The sequence below is a fragment of the Plectropomus leopardus genome, chromosome 3, assembly GCF_026936395.1.
Source record: "Plectropomus leopardus strain MGB_pleo_1.0 chromosome 3, ASM2693639v1, whole genome shotgun sequence".
NCBI classification, from domain to species: domain Eukaryota; kingdom Metazoa; phylum Chordata; class Actinopteri; order Perciformes; family Serranidae; genus Plectropomus; species Plectropomus leopardus.
The window spans coordinates 5,039,220-5,060,910 of NC_142178.1; the positions used below are offsets into that span (position 1 = coordinate 5,039,220).

At 39.7% G+C, this 21,691-nt stretch overlaps 1 protein-coding gene across 1 annotated transcript; it reads left to right on the forward strand.

Moving 5' to 3' along the window:
- The first annotated feature begins 6,872 nt into the window (after positions 1-6,872).
- lcorl (ligand dependent nuclear receptor corepressor-like) lies at positions 6,873-21,335 on the forward strand. The gene is given in 8 exon segments (XM_042484928.2): positions 6,873-7,023; positions 7,967-8,032; positions 11,178-11,269; positions 12,266-12,392; positions 13,271-13,495; positions 13,639-13,714; positions 16,350-17,380; positions 17,383-21,335. Coding segments are annotated over 8 exon segments (1,746 nt in total). The 5' UTR covers positions 6,873-6,929; the 3' UTR covers positions 17,418-21,335.
- The last annotated feature ends 356 nt before the right edge of the window (positions 21,336-21,691 follow it).

Here is a 21,691-nt window from a genome sequence, read left to right on the forward strand (position 1 = left end):
AATAAGATGGATGATTTGGCCCTCGTCTTGCCTTGGTTATTTTGAGGTAGTGATTTATTCTTGGGTGTAATGAGCTCTCTTGATTTCTGCATCCTGTGGATATATTTAAAACTGTTAGTTTTGTCAGTCTATTTCTAGCTGTTGTGTTTGGACTTGTTGAGGCAGAGAAACTGAGGGAAACCAAAGTGTGTAGCTACTGTGCCCCCCCCCCTTCTGAACTACATAACAAGGTCCAGGTGGGCTCTTACACAGTCATGCTCAGACTTTTACACACACACACACACACACACACACACGCACACACACCTCTGAGTGGCCCTACAGTTAGGACTGTGTGGTGGTGCAGTAATGAGATATGTTGGTGGTGGAGGTGTTAAAAGTTCCTCTGGGCTGCTGCAGAGGCAGCAGAGGGACCACCACCTTGGTGCTAAGCTGCCGCTCATTTTCTGATCCCTCAATACATATGCTATCAACAGGAGGCTCACTGCATTGTTAAAGGTCCAGTGTGTAGGATTTAAGGTGATATATTGGCTGAAATGGAATATAATATAATAAGTCTGTGTTTTTAGCATATAATCACCTGAAAATATAAATCGTTGTGTTTTTGTTACCTTGGAATGAGCCGTTTATTATTGGTAGCCTGTAAGAAATTCCTAACTACGAAATGACTGGGGAAAAAAAGAAAGAAACCCAGTGTTGACCAATGGATTAATGCAATATACAGTTAGCAGGTCCTCATCTATGGCAACTGCCATGTTTCTACAGTAGCCTAGAACGGATAAGCCAAGCACTGGCCCTAGATAGGACCATTCAAGTTTTCACATTGACCACCTTACTTAACAGCCTCTCCAAAACAAGAGCATCAGAAAGACACTAAAAAACACATTGAAACTGCTTTATTCAATGTTTTTACCTTTCTAAATCACTGGATCAGTTTGTTTTGGAGAGGAGGAGACCGTGCATGTACTTCAACTCCTGGTAAAAATCTCCTGAACATCTTGATGTTAAAAGTTTTCAGAGAAAGTTGCTTAAGTGCTTAAGTTATCAGAGAAAAAAATGAGCACACACTAGCAGGTGCTAGGCTCGCTGTCCCTCTCTGACATGCCAAACAGCAGCGGTGTAATGACGGGCCCAGTGCAGGCTATTATGACGGACTAGTACACACGCAAACATATATGCACACACTTAGTTATGCATGTACAATTAGCTGTATATATACAGTACCAGCCATGTGTTGGATTTTACAGTGGGACTGTGTTACTTCAGCTATTGTATTTGCAGAGTATAGAAGCCATAGAGAAAGTAATCAGAAAGCATGGGGAGTGCTGTGACAGTCAAAGTTCACTAACGTGACAACAAGCAGCTGAGAGCAGAGCAGCTGAACATTTCACAGTCTGCTGAAATGACCGAAGATTTTTCAGGCATTTTTACTACAACAACCTCACGACAACTGCACTCCTCCACATGAAGGCAAGAGATTATAGTAAAAAAGATTGAAGAGAGCCGCAATACTTATAAACAAACAGCACCATGTCCCGAAAACTGGCCAGCTACAGCAGCACGCGCACAGTTTACCCACAAAAGTACACACACACACACACACACACACACACACACACACACACACACACACACACACACACAATGACACAGGTACTCAGCAGCAACCTAAGTCCAAAATAGTAACAACTTTTGAAAACAGAGGCACAGCAGCCCAGCAGATACCCCAAATCCCCCCTGAAAAGGCACGTGTACTCACCTATTTGAATGCTTCTGTCTCTGACTGGTTAAACCTGAAACCAAAAATATGTAAATATAACGGTTATCTAATGCTAGGAACAGCTAGCATCTACTTGGCTATTAGTTAGTTTTCCATAATAACTCACAGGCTGGTTATCCACCTGGTAGAGTTATTAATTTATCAGCAGCCTAAAACTAAGCCTACATAATACATGTATGCCTTGTCTTAAAATTTACATCTGACACAACAGCCAAACTTTGCTATTATTTAGACTGAACGTCAGCTTACCTGCTACATGTTTGTTGACACACTGAGGGCAGTGTGAGGGGCTTGTGCTTGCAACTGTGTAAAAAAAAAAATAATAAAGAAACCAATTCAAGGAGCTCTAAAAACCTTCTTCTCCTCTTCTTTTCCCTCCTGTCTTCTCTTGCAACTGAGTTTACATGGCGTGACTGCTTGCTGGGCTTGCCTCTGTGAGTTCAGCTCATCAGTGTTGACAGATTTGGCACTTCACCTGCCGGAGTATCGTCATCTTGTCATGTGATCAAAAGGAGACCTAAGATTGGACAACATCATACATTCATTACCTAGCAATCCTAAGAAATATTAATTTAATTTAATTATTTTGAATAGTTTCTTGATAGTTTTTATAGTATATGTAGAATAAGCCTATAATTTTGTTATAATTTGTTTGGTACTAATTTTTTATTTGTTTGTTTATTTTGATTCTTGAAACCATGATAGAGTAGGCTTTGCACATTGGAGGGTCTATATATCAGTTACAAGTCATCACATTAATGTTTTGTCATTCAGATTTGTAATTTTTTTCCTCCAACAGTAATAATCCAGCTCTGCCAGAGGTCCTCTTTCCATATGATGGGGCCTGTTCGCGCCAGGGGCCCCTATACAGTACGGGCCCCAATGCAGTTGGACTGCTTGAACTGTCTATACTTACACCCCTGATAAACAATATTGGAAAAACACTGGTTTGTAATGTAAAATTGCTTTATATTTATTGTAGAGGATAAAAAGGTCTGAATCTTAAGTTATCGGATAAAATGGTTAGCAGCAAACATCAGTGGGTGCTTGGCCAGCTGCTCATCTCTGACATGCAAAACCACCTTGGAGACACGCTGCCTTGTAACATTTTAGCGAGGAAAAGATTTATGTGGATAATTCAGCTCCCAGTAAAATCCTCCCAAACGGCAAAGGTGAGCACACATAGCAGGTGAAAGGCTATCTGCCCATCTCTGACATGCTAAACTGAATCGGAGAAACACAAATTTGCGACCTGAAACTGCTGTATTCAGTGTTTTACTGGTTTTAATCACTCGTTTTGGAGAGGAAGAAACCTCGGCAGACAATTTGGTTCCTAGTTAAAACCTCCTGAACAATGAACGCTAAAGGATTTTTAACAGGGTTAAGTTTCTGCTGGTTACAATCTTTATTCCTCACCACTAGATGCCACTAAATCCCCCTACATTACTCACTGTTTCTTTAAACGTGTGTGCATTTATAAACGCAAAGTGCACACACACACACACACACACACACGCACACACACATTGTGGTGACCCTGCTTGTAATCATCTCTGTCCCCAAGGCACACTGGGCTGTCTGCTGTTGGTCACGCTCTGGCCCAGAAGTGCCGTTCACCAGGCCGCCGTCTTTCATCACCATCTCCACAGCAACCACGCTCTAAGTCACCGTGACAACGAATTCCACCTGGGCCTGTGACACTTGCCTCCTTCGAGCTCAACATTCAATCACATCTCCCTATCTGCTCCACGGCCCTCCATAGCTCTTTATGACCCTGTCATATGTTGTCTAATCTGCCTCTCTGCCTCTCCCTCACTCAATCACTCCCAAACTCTCTATGAACTCCTTTTTTGTTGGTTGCTCCCAAACTGTTCTGATGTTCTGCATTACTGCATGCATGGCCAGATTGACCTGTCAGGAGGCCCAGGGACAGAATTGAGCTGGGGGCCCTGTTGAAAACCGGTTCTGCCCACTTTCTGTGCCGTAGTGTGCACAAGTACCCACCAACTACAAACGGAGGTCACTTATATTGTTGTAATTACAGTTTGCTTATAGACCCCAAGATACTACTCCTTTATGTTGGCCCTAGGTTCACTGTTTGTCAATTTATGTAATTTTTTAAAACATAACTTTATTTAGTCCCATTTAAACATAATATAACTGAAACAATCAGCATGTTTTAGAAATCTTATTTTTTTGCAAAACTATTTTGTGGCCCCTTTTCAAGACAGGACCCTCTACATAATGCAAGACCCACCGTAAAGTTCATTATCTGGAGGGATAATGTGATGTGGTTGTGCATAATCCCATTAAATCTGCAATTAATTACAATTTTTACAGACAAATTGGCACACAATAAAACTGGGGCATGCAGGGCCCCTGAGGGCCTGATGCTCGGCTGCCCCGCCGACTGGATGTAAACAAAGAAACTATAATTATGAGGTTTTGGAGGATGGGATGAATGACACTGAAGACTGTATCATCAAGTTGCATCATGTTTGACCTTGTGTTCGTGCTAACATCTTAATGCACACAGGACCTCAGTGATGGATTCTGAAACACCTGAAGATCTCTGTTGCCCTCATGTGGTCACACTGAGAAGAAGCTGGCAGCACATTCAGACAGGGATCCTTAGTTTGGTAGACAGAGTCCAGTTTAGCGTTTATCAGTACCCCAAATGATTTTACAAAACTCTTTATCTTTGGATAGCTTGATTCATATATCAAACCTTTATTCTGTACTGCCCAGCAGGGGTGTTTCTAGGATTTCATGACATCAAGGGCTTAGCCCAGACCTCAGCAGGGGCGTCCTTTCCTTGGATTTTTGTTTGTTTGTTTTTTTAAACAAACTCTAATTTTATGCTTTTTTTAAATGCTCTCCCTCCAGCACCATATTTACCCTTAACTTTAACGACTTTGTCTTTACTTTCCAGATTAATTTTGAATTGTAATGGAAAATTTATTAGAAGCTGTTAGTATTTACTCTAGTATTGAGTGCAGAATACTTTACGAATCCTATCATTAAAAATGTATTGACAAGAATTTGAAAAATACTAAAATGTATATATTAATGTTCAAAGTGATGAATTAATTAAGTGCATTTATTATGATGTATGAAGAGGTTATAACAAGGGCTTTTTATTATTATGAGGTCTATTATTATTAACAACTTTGTTTTTACTTTACAGATTAATTGTGTTAAGAAAGATAATAGTAGCTGTTAGTAATTACTCTAGTATTGATTACAGAATACTTCACAAATCCTATCATTAAAATGTATTGAAAGGAGCTTGAAAAATAGTAAAATGTATGTATTTATGTTAAATGGTGGAATTACCAAAGTACATTTATTATTAAGACTGAACAGATTGGCAGGTTATGACCAGGGCTTTTTAATATTATTAGGACCATTCTTTTTTTTCAAGAGTATATACTATAGATAGATAGATAGATAGATAGATAGGTAGATCCAGGGCTATTCATTAAACTTTCGGGGTTGAAGCGTTGGATGCCAAAGTCCAATGACACCACTGCAGCCAAGACGTATATGTCTTAATTGTTTTCTTCATAGTGTAATATTTAACACACACAGGAACGCCACCCAGTTACAAACAGCACTGTGTTATACTGTAAAACTGCAAAGCATTCTGCATAGTTTGGGGGAGTATGCACTTAAAAGAGTATGCACCAAGCTGTGTTATTACTTTGGTTTGGGTTTATGGAATGACTGCACCCACAAGACAGACTAAACAGACAAGTTTAGGCAGTTCATTGAAGCATGATTCTTTTCCATCTGTTTCCCTTTAAATATACCAAAAACCATGAAGCTGATTATTTGTAACACTGTGGCTACCGCTTTTTTTCAAGGTCATTGAGGAAAAACACTTATATAAATAGCCTTTACACTGCAAAAGTATTCTCAAAGTCAACCAATCAAAAATGCAGTTCTGCATATAATACAGCAGCCAATGAGGTGTTTACACATGGACATATATGGGCATAAAAGAGTTGGGTAAGTGGTCATGTGACCATACCCACGTGACCACATGACATATAGATACTCTATGTATGTAACTGCCCTTGCTGAGAAAGTGAACATTAAAATGTATTGGGGACTGTTTTTTATTTATTAAGGGGGGGGGGGCTGTCAAATTTTTTATAAGCACTGCATAGGGACTCATGCTTATTTTGGTTTAGGGTAGATATATTCAACTTAAAATTGCTGTATTTTGCATTTATTTTACAGCCAATTTTTAAAGAAAAAATAATGTTGCCAAAATTACATCATTTATCATAGCCAGGAATTGTAAAAAAAAAAAATATATATATATATATATATATATATATATATATATATATATATATATATATATATATATTAAAAATGTTTAAAAACACAACTTAATGTTGAATTTTCAAATATCTGACAGCCTTTTAACTTTTTCCTCAGAAAACCACTTAACCAAATCTAAGCTTAAAATAGTGATAGCTCATCAAAATTACTTTATCCTACGTAACTCATTTGCACAAACTAACCAGCATGCATGACAAGAGTGAAAAACCCAGGCTCTTTTTCTTCTATTCCAGATTTCGTCTTTGAGTTTTAACTTTTAACTTTCAAACATCAAAGCGAAAGTTTCAAAATTGAATAAGTAATTTAAGGTGAAGAGAGGGTAATGCATTTTCTGTCAGTCACTCAGAGAGGCTCAAGGAAAAGTATTTCCAGCTTCACAGGGGGGTTACAAAACAACAACAAAGACAAAAATAAATAAATAATTAGAACAGTCCCTTTTTTTTAGCATTCTAAAATTGCAGCTCATGTGAGTAAGCCTAAGCAACAGGAGAGGATTATCCACTATGCTCCACTATTAGGTCATTGCCATTAGGCTGTAAGACCCTCATAAGTCAGTGGTATCTATCTCTATCTATCTGTAGCTAACAAACACAAATTTGCTAAGCTTTTAATAGAGCGACAGTGATAAAGTGAGGGTTAGTTTTTCTTCTGTGAGACCGAATCCAGGGCACAAACATCGCGTTAATGTGAAGCCCCGGCTGCCTCTAGCGGCGGCAGAGAGAGTGACACCTGTGTTTGTGCTGCAGCCGCTTCCTGTCTGTCAGACAGAGGGAGAGAGAGGGGGGAAGGACGCAGAATGGCGACAGTGCAGTGCTCCAAATGCACGGCCGAAAGAAAAGGATTTCGGCGGGAACTTGATTCGTGGCGACACACATTGATACACTGCGTTGGTACGAGCCGTTTGCAGTTTCATTTTTAGTAAAAAAGTCGACGATCTTGAAAGTGATTTCGCTCGGTAACGTTAGCTGAGGGATCGCTACCATTAGCTATGGAAGATTGCTAACCAAATGCTAGCTAACTGCTAGCTATGCTATTAGCCTGGCACCATTGGTGGCTAGCGGTAAAGTTAAGCCGGCAAGCTAATATTTACCAGCTGGCTAACGTTAGCCGTTTGAGTTGGCTCCTTTTCTTTGTCCCTTTAGCTAGCCTGCTACCGGTGTTCGTTGTGTCAACTTTTGTTTCATTACCGAGATGACATCGTACATGTAGCTTTAATTCGTATCACATTGTTTGTAGCTAACGGATAATTAAAACGTTTTTTAAATTCGTTTATTGTCATATATGTTGGCGATGCTAGCTAATGCACTGCTAACAAGCTATGCTAATACTGTTGATGTTATTTAAGGGAGGGGATTATTGATACGTTATGGCTGCTAATGTCAGTGCAATATGAGAAAAGCATACATTTCAGTGGTATCGGGTTACGATTTTCCTCGTACAGCAAGCTATTTTAAACACATATTTTCAGAAGCTGGTAACCTAAGGTTGGCTCGCCCGAAGCCACGTTAGCTCTGCTTTGTAATGTTTACCGTTAAGCACAGTAACATCAAACTCAGACACAAGAAAACACCAAGAAAACGATTTATAGTATCACGTTGCTATTCACGGATTATATTTATTTGGTTGTGTGAGTCATTGCAGCTGTTTGTGACATCTGGCTAACGTTTTAGCAGTGTATCTGAGAGAATCTGTTGTTGTCGTCAAACGGGTCTAGTTTGACCCAAGTATAAAAATGTGGAAAACATGCACCACCCAGACGTTAAGTACTTCAAACATGCATATCCTGTTTATATCTGTACTTTATGGATTGTTTGTGCTTATTTTATCTTGCAGGGTTTGAAAGTATTCTGGAGGGAATATATGGCCCACTGCTGCTGAGGGACCTCAATTTATTTGATGGTGGGTTTTTGTGTGTACATATAAAAGTCTTAAACATTTTTTGGAAGCAAGGGTCTATTTTTTATGTTAACACAGAAAAAAATAGGTATAGTCAAAACCAATAATATAACAGTCTGTCTCAGTACTGTCCGTTACCTATGTATTTTATAAAAAAAAAAAAGATCTCATGACATAAATCTGAAAAGGCATCACAAATATTTAAAAGCTAATTCATTTTCCCCATAAACGCTGAATATTGAAGTTCTTTGCAAGTTTTACTAAGTGGAGCAAATTGTATGTTTGTTGTGGAATATTTTCAAATAGGGAATGATATACATTAGGTTCTTTGGTGAGCATATATGGCCACAGGGTGGTGTTTGTGGGATTGAGTCACTGTAAACATTCTGTTTTGGGTTAGGTTTCCTGTTTGACTGGTGTATAATATTACCCTTGTTATTTACCCTGTGGATGTGTCCCTGTATGACCTACTTGTCACCTGCCAAGTAATCACATACCAACGTCACCCACTTCCCTCCCATGGTAGAGAACATCAGACTCAGCCCTGTGCAGTATTCTGGTTGCCAACCTAAAGTTCAAACTGCGGAAGTACTTCGGACTCAAAAGTTAAACAGCAACAAAGAGGATTTCAATAAAGCATTAGCAGCATACAACACATGCAGTTATATCCCAAAATATACCACTGGCACCAATCCAAGTTTATTTATGTCGCACATTTCTCACACAAAGGCAATTCAAAGTGCTTTACGAAAACATAAATATATAAAAACCTAAAATAAGAAAAGGCAACATAAACAATGACAGCAGATTTAGAGGATTCAAGAGATATAGAAGTATAACAAACAATATTTAAGTGACCTCTGGAAAAGCTGTGGGAAATGTTTCTATTTACAAGAGCAAAGCAGACCTCAAGTGTGCAGAAAGTGTATTCCAGATTTTGGGTGCATATTAACCAAGAGTTTGATTCTGACCCTGGGGACTTTGAGCAAGCCTTTCCCAGATGATCTAGGAGCTCTAAATGGCTTGCAAGGGAGCACAATTCAGTGCTTTGTGGCTTAATGATGATATTTTGAAATGTAGTTATTTTATATATAGGATGCCAGTGCAGGGATCGACAGATTGGGGTGATGTGTTCTATTTTCCACAGCTTTGCAACTCATTTAAGATGTCAGCAAACTTGAACTCAAAGCGAGAAAAAAACAACATTAGCACACAGCACACTGGCTCCTAATTGCTCCTGGTTAAACAATTAGGTATTTAATTTGCAAGTGCATACACCTCCAAAGTATGAAAATGCTGAATTTAGATGGATGACACTGAGCCTAGAACCATGGTGCTCAGTGAGCAGTTTTTCTGTGAAAAAAGTATCTGTGGAGACAGCTCAAAATGCTGTTTGGTACATTGTTTCCCATCGTTTGGCAGTGAACATAGTTTGGGGTACTTTTGTCTTCAGTATTTGTAATAATAATACTTATTATTATGTCAGTCTGCTATGGCAAAATCCAGGGCTCCCACAGTCATGGAAAACCTTGAAAAGTCATGGAATTTTACAAGCATATTTTCCAGGCCTGGAAAAGTAATGGAACTAATAAAAATCATTTAAAGTTTTGGGAAAAGTCATCAGAATTTGTTGTGTGTAATAAATTAAATTATATCATTGTAACATAATGCTAAATTCATTTTCTGTAACTGATGAAGTAAGGTAATTTTGATACGTGTTGATGTGACATTTTGGTTATGTTTTTGTTTATCTGTTCATTTCAAAGTTTCTTCATCTTCTCCCCGTGTTCCATTTCTCCCTTCATGTATGCCCACTAGGCATGTCAAGTATTTTTTTCAGCACTTTTGGCTTGTGGGAAAACCATAGAACTTAAAGTGACTCTATTTTGGTTTTATCTTTTGCTGATTTTAAAGAAAGCAAGTGTGGAAGGCATGTTATGTTGTTCTTTTTTTAATGCCCCCCCTTTTTTGTTCTTCTTTAAAATACTGGAGATTTCTTTTGTGTGTGGTTTTTAAGAAAATACTAACATTTCTCCTGACTTTTTTTTTTTTTTTTTTTTTACCTTTCCTTTAAAATTTCCAGTGATATCTAAAGAAGTGTGTCTTGGAGGGCGTTTTCTTTTTTTAAAAAAAAAAACAAAAACAAAAAAACAAATTACACCGCCTATTATAGCCAGAAACTAATTAATTACTAATTAATTAACTAATTAATGTAAGACCTAAAATTAATTGCAAATTGAAACACAGCTGGTATGAATTCTATCAGGTCCACTTTGAAATGTAATCTATCAGATCCACTTAACCGTCAAATCTTGCACGAATAAATATTCATCCGCACTTTTTTCGCAGTATCTCTACTCTCTCCATGAGCTTGCTATCACAGTCCAATAGCACTTGCACTCGCAGCCAAAAGACACAGCTTGCTTGACACAATCGCTCGTCTCAGTGCAGTCAGCAGTGCCATCTGGAGTTTGAGTGAGGCTAGACAGGAACATAATCAGATTATGTGTGATCGAGACCTGGCAACCATGATGAATTGCTTGATGGAAGCTGAAACCCAGTGTCTGAGTGACATTTATTTATTTACCTGTATAGGTTCTTGTTTTTGAACATCTAATTTTAGGAGAATTTTCCCGTAGTGTGTTTCTAACAGGATTTATTGATGGGAGCTAAGTGTGGGCATTATAAAGTACATCATATTTCATTGTATATATTTAAATCTCAATTAATAATACATGTTCTGGAAATGTAAATGTAAAAAACACATTCTAGATAAAGTAACCATTCAAACTAACCCATTATCGTCTTAATGCAGTCGTGCACTTTGATTTACCCACAGTTGTCTCCTACAACTGGAGATATTAAGGACGTCTAATTGACACTTGTACAAATCATTTGGTGGGAGAACAAAAATATCCATCATGCTGTGGCCTATCAGTTGTCGTGTTTTATATATTTTCATTTTAGGATACGACTATATGATAGCATAGATCATAAGATGATAAAAATTGGCTTTCTGTGTTTAAAGTGGTCACTCGACATAAAACTGATGTGATGATGCCGTTTGGAAACCACTACCACCCTTGTCAATATCTGTTTTGATGTACCTGTATTTATTAATGCCTAGTTATATAATTGTGTCTTTCAGATTGTGAACCTGAAGAGGTGGATGATTGGTCCCCAGAAACAAGTTGCTCTCAGTGTTCATTCTGCAACCTTCCCCTGGAGAAACTCAGCAGTGTAAGGATTGTTCACGTCAAAATGTTCTGCAGATAGCATTTGTATTTTGCTTTAAGACTAGCCAATTGAGCAGTTCAGCCTAAAAATCAAAAATGCACTCTTCGTCTTGCCTGTAGTGCTATTTATCAATCTAGATGGTTTACAAAGTGAATAGGATAGAATAGCTTTATTGTCATTGAGCATAATTTAAAAAAGAAATTTGCTGTGCAGTACCTAAAACAATACATACTCTCACACACATATGTAATGTAGTATAAGTAAAAGACGGCATAAAAAGCAGCAGGTGGAACATAAATATTGCACATGCCCCCAAGTTATTGCACATTAAGTGCAAACTTTAAATAATAAAAGTCCACGATGTGTAGTTTAAAGGAAAGAAAATTGTTCTGGAGCGACCTTGAGCTCATTTGGTCTGTGCCCCAAATGGCTGAGGCCTCTGCAGTGGCCCAGGTTTGAGTCTGGCCTGTGACCCTTTGCTGTGTGTCATTCCCCCTTCTCTCTCCCACCTTTCCTGTCTATCTCTAAACTATTCTGTCAATGAAGGGAAAATGCCCCAAAAAACAAGAAAAAGGTCCCTACAATGAAACTGTTCAGAACAAGGTCTGTGGATTATCTTGGGTAACCGTGTCATTATTTCTTGAAAGAGTCATCTCTGTTGAGTTTTTCAAATCTATTTTTTGCAACTTTTAGCACCACAAGCTGAGTGCCATCTAGCTCCATTATATTGGAGAAAAGGCAGACATCTCTTCAGCTGATATCTCCAACACTCAGCAACTCACACCAAAACAATTTATACTGATAAATAGCACTACAGGTAAACGGGGTAAAAAATATGTTTGTTCTATTTTGGGGTGACCTGTCCCTTTAAATTCAGCTTAGTTGTTGACAGTTGTTAAAGTGGTAGTGATTGATATAAGATATTCGATATCATAGGTTATACTATATTCATCACAATAAAAGCAGCCAGTAAAGAAACTTTTGTCTTTTTTCTTTTAGGATCAAGTACAGTCAGCCACGTCGCCCCTCTCCTCCCCCTCTGATTACTCTCCCTGTCAGGCTCCAGCTATCTCTGAGAGCAGCCAATCAGCACACAGGTTCCTCCAAGCTGTGTTTCACAAGAAAGGTGAGTCTGATGTCTTTTTGCTGTATGGTGCATTGCACAAACTTGTCAGCTTTTGACACACTAACAATCCTGTTGAGGAGGCACAGCTATCTGGCCACTGGTACTTTGTGTGCTGTCATCAGCTGTCTGCAGACATAAATGAGAATATCCACAGCCAAATTGTCAAATCCCATTTTTGAACATAGAGTATTTGCTATGCACATAGTTTTGGTCATACAAGTTCCTAAATGTCACAGTTTTCCTACATTTTTTGCACACATAACACGACATCAAAACATCACACCTGTGCTGTCCATCGTCACATCTTTTTGGCTTCACGTTTTACGCAGACCTTATTTCGGGACTGTTACTACCTCCATTTCCAGCTCAGAGGTGAGACAACTCTGTCCCACCTTTCCGCTACGGCACATTATATACATAACGGCAAGTAGGCAGAACTGCAATATTCCTGCCTTGAACAGGCAGTTAAAAGCAGCCACTGTTAATGTTTACTACAGTCATTCTGCTGTTCTCTGCTACTAACCAAGTAAAGAATAGTTTCATTGTCACTTTGTTTTCCTATGGTTAAAGAAAATGTTTTATACCTGAAACTGAAGCCATTTTAATGGAAGTATGTGTAAGAGGTCTCCCTTTTGAAAATAACTCAAATAAATCTGAAATTTTCCACCAGTTGCCTTTTTTTTCAATACAGTACATAAGCAATCGTACATGGAATGATAATCATTTCTTATACTAACGTATACCTTGAAACTGGTATACTGTTGCAACCTTAACCCCAACATTTCCTCTTCTCTTTTGCCAGAAGAATAACAGGAATCATGTTTGTTAAGTCGAGTCTTTTTTAAACTCATATTTGCAACCTGTGCCTTCCTCATTAGATGTGTCCTTGGGCTGTGAGTCCAACATCCCTCTGGTTGCCCAGGAGCTAATGAAGAAGATGGTACATCAGTTTGCCTTGGAGTACGCATCCAAGTGCCTACTCCACACCAATTCAAATGGCGTTACAACAAGGACCTCATCACCTCTGTCACAAGCATTAGATGCTCCTCTGGACCTCACAGTGAGCCGAGCCGGGGAGGAGAAAGAGATCGAAAGTGACCCAGGTAGGGAAAGCATCTAACATGTAAATTTAAAGCCAATAAATAAACATCTCCAGGTTTAAAATTATAACACTGATGCCAACTTAATGTACCAAACCACTGTAACTGAAACCCTAAAAATTTCAAATGAATTCTTCCTTTAACAGATGGCGTGCTCGACCTCTCCAACAGGAACTCTGCCTGCTCAGCAACTTCATCATCATCCAAACACAAAGCCTCAGGGTAAGAGTGTTTTTCTTGTTGGAACACCTCTGGCTATACATTTTAGTGGTATTCGGGCTTGCGGCAAGAACTGATGCTAGAATGGATGGTCCAGACAGTCAGGGGAGCCAATCGTGGATTGTATTGTGATTGACTAAGTGCAAAACATTCTTCCTCCAATCATAGCCAACAGTCTTTCCGAGCACAGCAGCACAAAATGCCCGGGAAAAAACTACAATGTCTCCAAATACACATCCAGGGGTATGTGGACACTGGGGGAAAGCCAACAGAGGGCCCACACGGACCTGATTGACCTCCCGCCCTCCCTCTGGCTCTCTGGCAGAGAGGCAGAACACAGCCGGGTCAGTGGGGCTTGCTGGAGGCCACTTTGGGGCTGTACAATAAAACCAAGCAACTGAGAGTCAAGCCAGGGCCTGCTGAACATGCTGGAGGTTTTACCAGGGCTAAAGAGGCAGTCATAGCAGGTGAAAGGAGAGCTAGATCATAGAATGCGAGGGAGCGTGGGAGGTCTGCAGGGTCCATGACCATGTCTAAGTGCCCCCTTTTTTGCTGTCCTCCAGTGTCCACACACCCCTGGATAACTATGCTCTCCTTTCCCGGCTGCCTCAGCTCTCAGCTGCTGTAACTGCTGCTCCAGCTTCAGTAAAGCCTCCAGATTTCCATATTCAAAACATATATGAAGAGTTTATCACATGTTTTGTGATAAGTTAAATAGGGCTGAACCTATCGAGTATTTTTTCTCAATTATGACAGCTTATTTATCGACTATTCTAAAGATTATTTATTACTTGATTAATATAACACTTGTTACCCCTAAATAAATACTGTTATTTCAACATTTAAACTCATTCATATTTATATAATTTCATTATTATTTTGAACATTTTATTGAATAGCACTGTGGTGATATGATAATAATAATAATAATAATTGTTATTATTATTATTCAACTTAAAAGGATTGCTGTGACACATACATTAATTTAATCACTGTATATTACAGAAGCCTTTTCCCTGAACTGGAGAAACAGCATCTTTTCTTAAGTACTTGACTTACAACTTAAAATACTTACGACATGAATTTCATCCCCGGAGAAATATGCAGATAATATAATCACTGGCAAATGTATTTTTGCATCCGTGTGGGACAAGGAAAATATAACTGAAATGATGAAGAGACTGTAACAGAGGCCTGTGAAGTTAGTTTAAGCTGTTTTCTCAGCCGTGCACAGGCATTAAATGAAATGGAATTACAACAGGTGATGTAACGTTGGCAACAGTGCAGAAAGTTTAGTTGACCACTACAAACAAAAAAACATTCTGCGTGTTAACAATCCTAATATATCCTGCTTGAGTGGTGACAAGAAGTGAACCAGCAGGGCTGTCCTGCTGTCATCTTGTCAAAGCCCTCTGGGATGCTTTCCCTTCAGGTGTCTGTGCAGAGCAGCTGTACCCCTGTGGTAAGCCACTTTGGCCGCAGCCATATGCTGCAGCTTGATCTCCAGTGGAATCCATTCCCAGCTTACTATATTGTGACACACCAACGCACCATCTGCAAATCGACATATTTCCATAACTGATGATGTAGATTGAGTCGAAGAGTCGCCACAGTTCTAAAATTAAACTGCCTGAGATGACAGCAGAAAAAGCTTTGTGGCTGTGCTCAAAATCAGCGCTCTTACAGGCGCATGGATGATTGATGATGTAGCAATCTTTCATAGAACATCCCTCCCCTGTTCCTCTGGACCATCCATTATAGCACCAGCCACACACAAGGAAGCCTTGTCATTACTATTAGTTAAAAGTGGGGGTTCTTCATGAAAACAATACATTTACATGACCATAGCATTTTTGTCCAAACCCATTATGACTTCAAACTTTTTTTGCATATGAGGAAATCCCTATTTCTGATTTAGTTCAGCATATTGTCCACTTCATTTTCTTTTAGGTGTACAGCATGGCTAAGATTGGAAAGTTGGGATCAACACTGTCTTGTATTACTGTCCTTATTGCCAGCAGTTCTTGATTTAAGTCAATTGTTTAACACCTCTGGTCTGACTGATATGCATTATTTGTTTGGCAGTGCATCAGGTCAGGTCATTGTTAGTCATTATGCTAGCTTGTGTTGTTTTGGTTCTTTGGGGTTGACTCTTTTATCTCTTGAGCGGTAACGTCACAGCAATGGCACCGTATTATAACATTTGCCAACAGCTCAGGACTGTACAATGAGGAGAACATTGCACTACCTCAACGATTTTACCTCCTTTTTTTTACTGATCCAGTTATGATGAGTTTGATTATTCAACCTTCAACCATGTAGGACTCTCACTGAAGGATATCACAAAACTACAAGGGTTGTGTGTGAGCGCCCAAGTAACCCCAGCCATTCACAGACTGTCCCACCTGGACGTGAAGAGGCTTTGCCTCACACACAAAGAATGTGTGTGCGTGAGAGACGCACAGCAGCAGTGTGTGAGAACAGACAGACATGAGACATAACAGTCGCAGTGATGTTACCAACACAAGGCATAAAGGAGTGGACCCCTCGCTCTGCACCCCCCCTGTCCCCTATGCCAAAATCAAACCCCCTCCATCACCACCATCCTGACCCTGCTGTTTGGTCCTCCCATCCCTAGGAGGCAGCGCAGGCAGAAGGAGGAGTACATTGAGAGGAGCTTGGAGCTGTCTGAGGGGTTACTGTCCAAGGCCTTGAAGGATATACGTTCAGGGAGGCTGCAGGAGCAGCGGGCCGCGTTGCTTTATGGGATACCCCTTCAGACTCTGAAGCAAGGTCTGGATAGCTTGGCTGAAGGAAGGCTGGGGATACTACATCAACTTGCACCAGGAAGCAGAGATTTCAGGGATGAAGTGACATCATACAATGTGATGTCATCAATGTTGGGCGGTGAAGCCCGTCTTGTCCTGCAGAAGGTGGCCGCGTGGGCAGAGCGGGCAGAAATTGGAGGAGCTGCAGAGGAGAATGGAGATTTGAGTTTCCCTTCATCCTCTCTTACCTTTTATCAGCCAAGTGGTCAACAGAAAGCCGTCCCTCACTCTTTCCCCCAGCTCAGGGATGCTCTCCAGCCCCCATCAAGCCCCACTCCCAGTCTGGAGCCACCCACATCCCTGCGTATTCCTCAGGTCCGCTCCATGTCTGACCATAACAGGTCGATTCCAGCTGAGAATGGCAGCACGGCTGAAAACCTGCATCAGCGTACCTCATCAACGGAGGGTACTGCCAGTTCATTGATGGCTGTTGCTAGACCTTCGTCTCTCTTCAAACTCAGACCTCCTTTCTTACAACATGGCTGTCCAGGCAGTGCCAACCAGTCACCTCATCGCCTGGGACCACGTGGGTCCTCACTGGATGATTCAGAAGACGGGGCAGGTGGCCGGGATAAAGACAAGCAACCGAGAAAGAAACGTGGGAGATACCGCCAGTACAACCACGAACTGTTGGAGGAGGCCATCACTATGGTGATGGCAGGTCGCATGAGCGTTTCCAAGGCCCAGGGGGTTTATGGGGTGCCCCACAGCACACTGGAGTACAAAGTCAAAGAACGTACTGGAACACTGAAGAACCCGCCCAAGAAGAAATCTGCCAACTTTTGTTCATCCAATTCCAACTCATCTGGTTCTGGTACCATGACCGGTTCCACTAACTCAGGGATCTAGCCTCAGCTGCTGACGCAAAGATGTTCTAGACCACAAAACGCCTCTAGAACTCCTCAACACTTGAACTCACCTCTGACAAGATACATGTTTTTTCTGGGGACACTTGTTTAAACACAACACATGCCTTTACAAAGTATATGGATATTGATATTCAGGTCTTTTAACTATGTGTCTGTAATGTGATAGTCATACTTTTAGCTGTATTTCTCTTGCTTTGTCCTGGGCCTTTCCTTTGACTAAAGCAGCTACGAGGTGCAGCATTTTACAGGAGGTAGTAGTGCTTGTTGCAGCTTTTGTTCACAGGGGCTGTTAAACTCAAGAAAATCCTAGTAGCTTCTGTTTTGTCACTTAAGCGAAAGGACCTTAAAGGATATGGCTTGTGCTATATTATCTGTTTGCAGTTATATCAACGAGTCCCATGGAAAGACTAAAACAAAATTTTATCCTAACAGTTGGTTAAAGGCTGATTTTTCTCTCTAACATTTTTTGGCAGATGAGCACATTGTCTGCATAGTAGTGTTGTTTGTCTTAAACTTTTATCAGGTATAGCTGAAACTGTACTGCTTTTGTCCACTAGTTTAAAAGTTGATCTTATCCTCTTGTGCCCCTGCTTTACAGGTGTGCATTAGATTGTATATACATGCTGTAATCTTTAGAATGACAGTAGAGTTCTATGGCACAGATATACATTGCATCAGTCTCTGGCTTAAAAGACCATACTTTTAAGGATAAATCAGTGGTTTGGTCTCATTAAAGGCCCAGACACACCAAGACAATATAAGACGAAAGTCTCCTGCTGCATTGCCTCAGGTTGCCGTGTCTCTGCCAAAAAGTTGCACACAAACACACCAAACTGACAGCCAACCATGTGTTCTGCACTTGTGTGAAAGGAATTACCCATCCTTCCGAGCAGACGCAGTCGTCTGCATTCGTCATTCAAAAAAGGAAACTGGAAGACTGTCTTGACGCTAGTTAGCCAGTTAGCACATTAACAACACAATCCAATGTGTAAAGAACAGAGCATTTCTGCCATGTATCAGTGAACAAAACCAGGAAACATTTCTCTTAAAGAGCTCAATGGCTAAAGAAAACAATTTTACCGTATAACAAGTTTGTTTCGAGCTTACTCCCTTCTGAGTGTAGCTTTTTGTTTACTTTTCTCACTTTCATTTTTGTTTTCGTGTGCTGAGCTAATCTGCCAGTCAGCAATTTCACTCACTGATGGACTCCGCCAACGCTGATTCAACCTGCTGAATCAGCAGGAAAAAAGTAGATGAGGGCCAATTGTGTGAGACACACTGCAGTGTAAAGGACGACGGATGCTAACAGACAGTCAAACATCAGCTTGGTGTGTCAGGGCTTGAGGGATTTGTTGGTAATAACAGGATAAGATAACACCAGCATTATCCGTAAAGATGTTCAGGGAGTTCTTTGTTTTTCATGTCTATATGATTTTGTGTTACTTAAAAGAGAAAAACTGACAATGATTGTTGCCCAGGGTCAAGTATGAGAAATACCGTTGTGGACCTTTTAGAGCTAAGAAATAAAGTGTGACTCTCATGTTTGCTAGCTGTTAGATTATTAGGTTATTCAGGTTTGATTCAATTCTTAAAGCTCCTTCTTAATGGAGCATTGATGATTGTCATTTGCAGCTTTCTATCTCTCTGGGTATTTTACCTAGGCTACTGAAGTGACTTAGAGCCATTATAACAGATTAAAAACTCATTGCTATTGTTAGACACCTCTACAAATAGGGAGATTGTACAGTATAAACTGCTGTGGTGGCTACATCTTCATTATTATTATTATTATTTTTATTTCGTTGGAAGAGATTATCTTAAGAAAGCCATTTTGTGTCTCCCCATAGTTTTCCCCTCTCTATTTGTGCACGCTAGTCTGAACATTGTATTGAGTGTAGTTGGAATGCAACTGTGCAGCATGTTTTAAAATGTGCACTGATAAGCTTGGGAAATGTACGTTACTGTGTATGTGTACTGTTTGTGAAAGATGTTCTTTTATTATAGATATTCTGCTACTGTAGCTGTATTACTGTAAACCTCATACATGACTGCTGCTTAAAACTTGACTCCACTGGATTGTTTTCCTGGTTCAAAGAGGCGTAGCTACAACAAAGAAGCCTATTTCAACGAATTCCAAGGTGACGTGCATTTGTAATGTGTGAAACCTACATGGCAGATTAGGATTTAGTTTTTTCTTTATGGAGAGGGTTAAATGTTATTGATGGTTGATTGTTCAGGCTATTGCAGTAATTAATGGTGTGACAGTGGCTAGATTCAGGCTAACAGGCTTCTTTGTTTGTGTCTTGGGGAAATGCTATATTTTGCGTCCTCACTCATGTCTGCCTCTGAGATGGGCCTAGTTCCATTAACAGTGCTACTACCAAAGCAGCAGTTCAGGGTTACCCACACAAAGCTGCTTCAGTTTGTTTTGCTGTGATGTCAGCCTGCCTGTCTCTCGCTCTCTCTCTTTCTCTCTCTAACCTCGTTGCCACATATACCTCTGAACTTAATCTGCCTATAGCTCAGTGTGAGGTTTCACTTCAAGGCCTCTGTGTTATGATATTGTATCTGCTGGGGTATGAGCTCTTTATAGCTAAGGAACACTTTTGAGCAGTTTATCTCTCAAGGAACAACACATAGGTGTACATCAACAAGAACTTTAACTTCTTCAAGTAAATGATTATACAGTCAGTCAGCCGTTTTGTTGTGAAATCATTTTTTAAAACTATTTAAAATTTTGCCCTGTTGCATTTACAGGAGGTCTGCCATGTTCTCAGCTAGCACCAGAATGCAAAGATTCTTGGTGCAACTATTTAGAGTATTTGTATGTGTTATTTGTAGTTTTAAGGCCTGTTGTTATAGTATTTAATTTGGTTAAGCTCTTTTTGGTCAGATCGTTCACATTTCAACCTTTGTAACTTTGGCAGTTATACAAATACTGATGTCTGTGTTCCTGAATGTCTCTTAACGATGCACTATGTCTGGGGCTACAGCACAGTGCAGCATGATGTCTCTTCTCGGGGAATGATCTGCCATTTATGTCAAAGGGCCAGTTTGTAAACAAGCCTAAACACCTCTTGAGAAATAGAAAAATATAAGTATTTCGTTGTATAAGTTCGACTGCAGTATACTCTGGGAACACGTCGGGGTTTGTTTTCAAAATGAGCCTAAGGCATTGTTTTGTGTTCTGTTTCGTTTTGGGTTTTTTGGGGGGTTTTTTTTGACTGAACTGCTGGCAAATGTTTGAAATGACTCAACAGAAATCTGCTATTTATGCATAAATCAATTTTTGCACTATGATTTCTAAGAAGCATTTTTATTGTAGAAACCTTATTTTGTGTTGTTGCTGCATACTTATTTATTGATTGTGCTTCAGAACTGTGATTTTGCTAGATTTGATTGTTGTAATTCTTGATTTGTAAGGGGGCACTTTGATGCAATGTGAAATGTGTATTGCTGCATGAACGCTTTTAAATGTTAGCCCATATAATTTATTTAGAAATGACACCCTTGACTATTGTGGTTGTTAAGTGCTTATGTTAAGATTAAATTATTTAAGTGATTTAAAAAAATAGTAATTTGGTTATCATAAACTAAACAGTAACACTATAGAACTACTTCAGTTGAGTCCTGACAAGGGCTGGACTTAAACAGTACCTAAACTGTTGGAAATACTATCCATTAACAAATATTTCAGTAAATTTAATATTAAAATCAATGCTTATGTAGTGGTATAAATCATACAAAGGGCCTGATTTTACTGTTGGCTGATTTGAACATTAGAGGGTTTTTTGAACTGTTGAGGTTTGTTGGTAGGAATACTGTGGAAAAAACATTGTTTAAGCGTTCTACAATCGTTCCTTCTGCTTTTAGCAGAATGTTATCATTTGCCTTCAGCAACTCATCAATAAAACAGTTCTTAAATCAGTTTTTTGTCATAATTTTAGTAACATAATGTTTTTTTAGGGTCTTGCAGATTACATCATATTACAACAATACATCAGGACATTGGTTTTTTGATTGTTGCCTCTCGAGGGACTGCTTTTCAAGTGGGCTGGACAACAAACTGACAATGGCAATCCTGGCTAGAAAAAGGATGATCAACTCTATCTGTCCACCCCAAAACTGTCTTATCCAGTTCAGACCATACTTGAATGAAAGTAACTGGATGTGCAGCAAAAGTCATATACAATGTGTGGGTTTCAAAATGTTCTTCGTTTCATGTTATTCTAATGATGGTAGCACATCCAAGTCATGCAATTGGCTGCACATGCTGCAGGTTA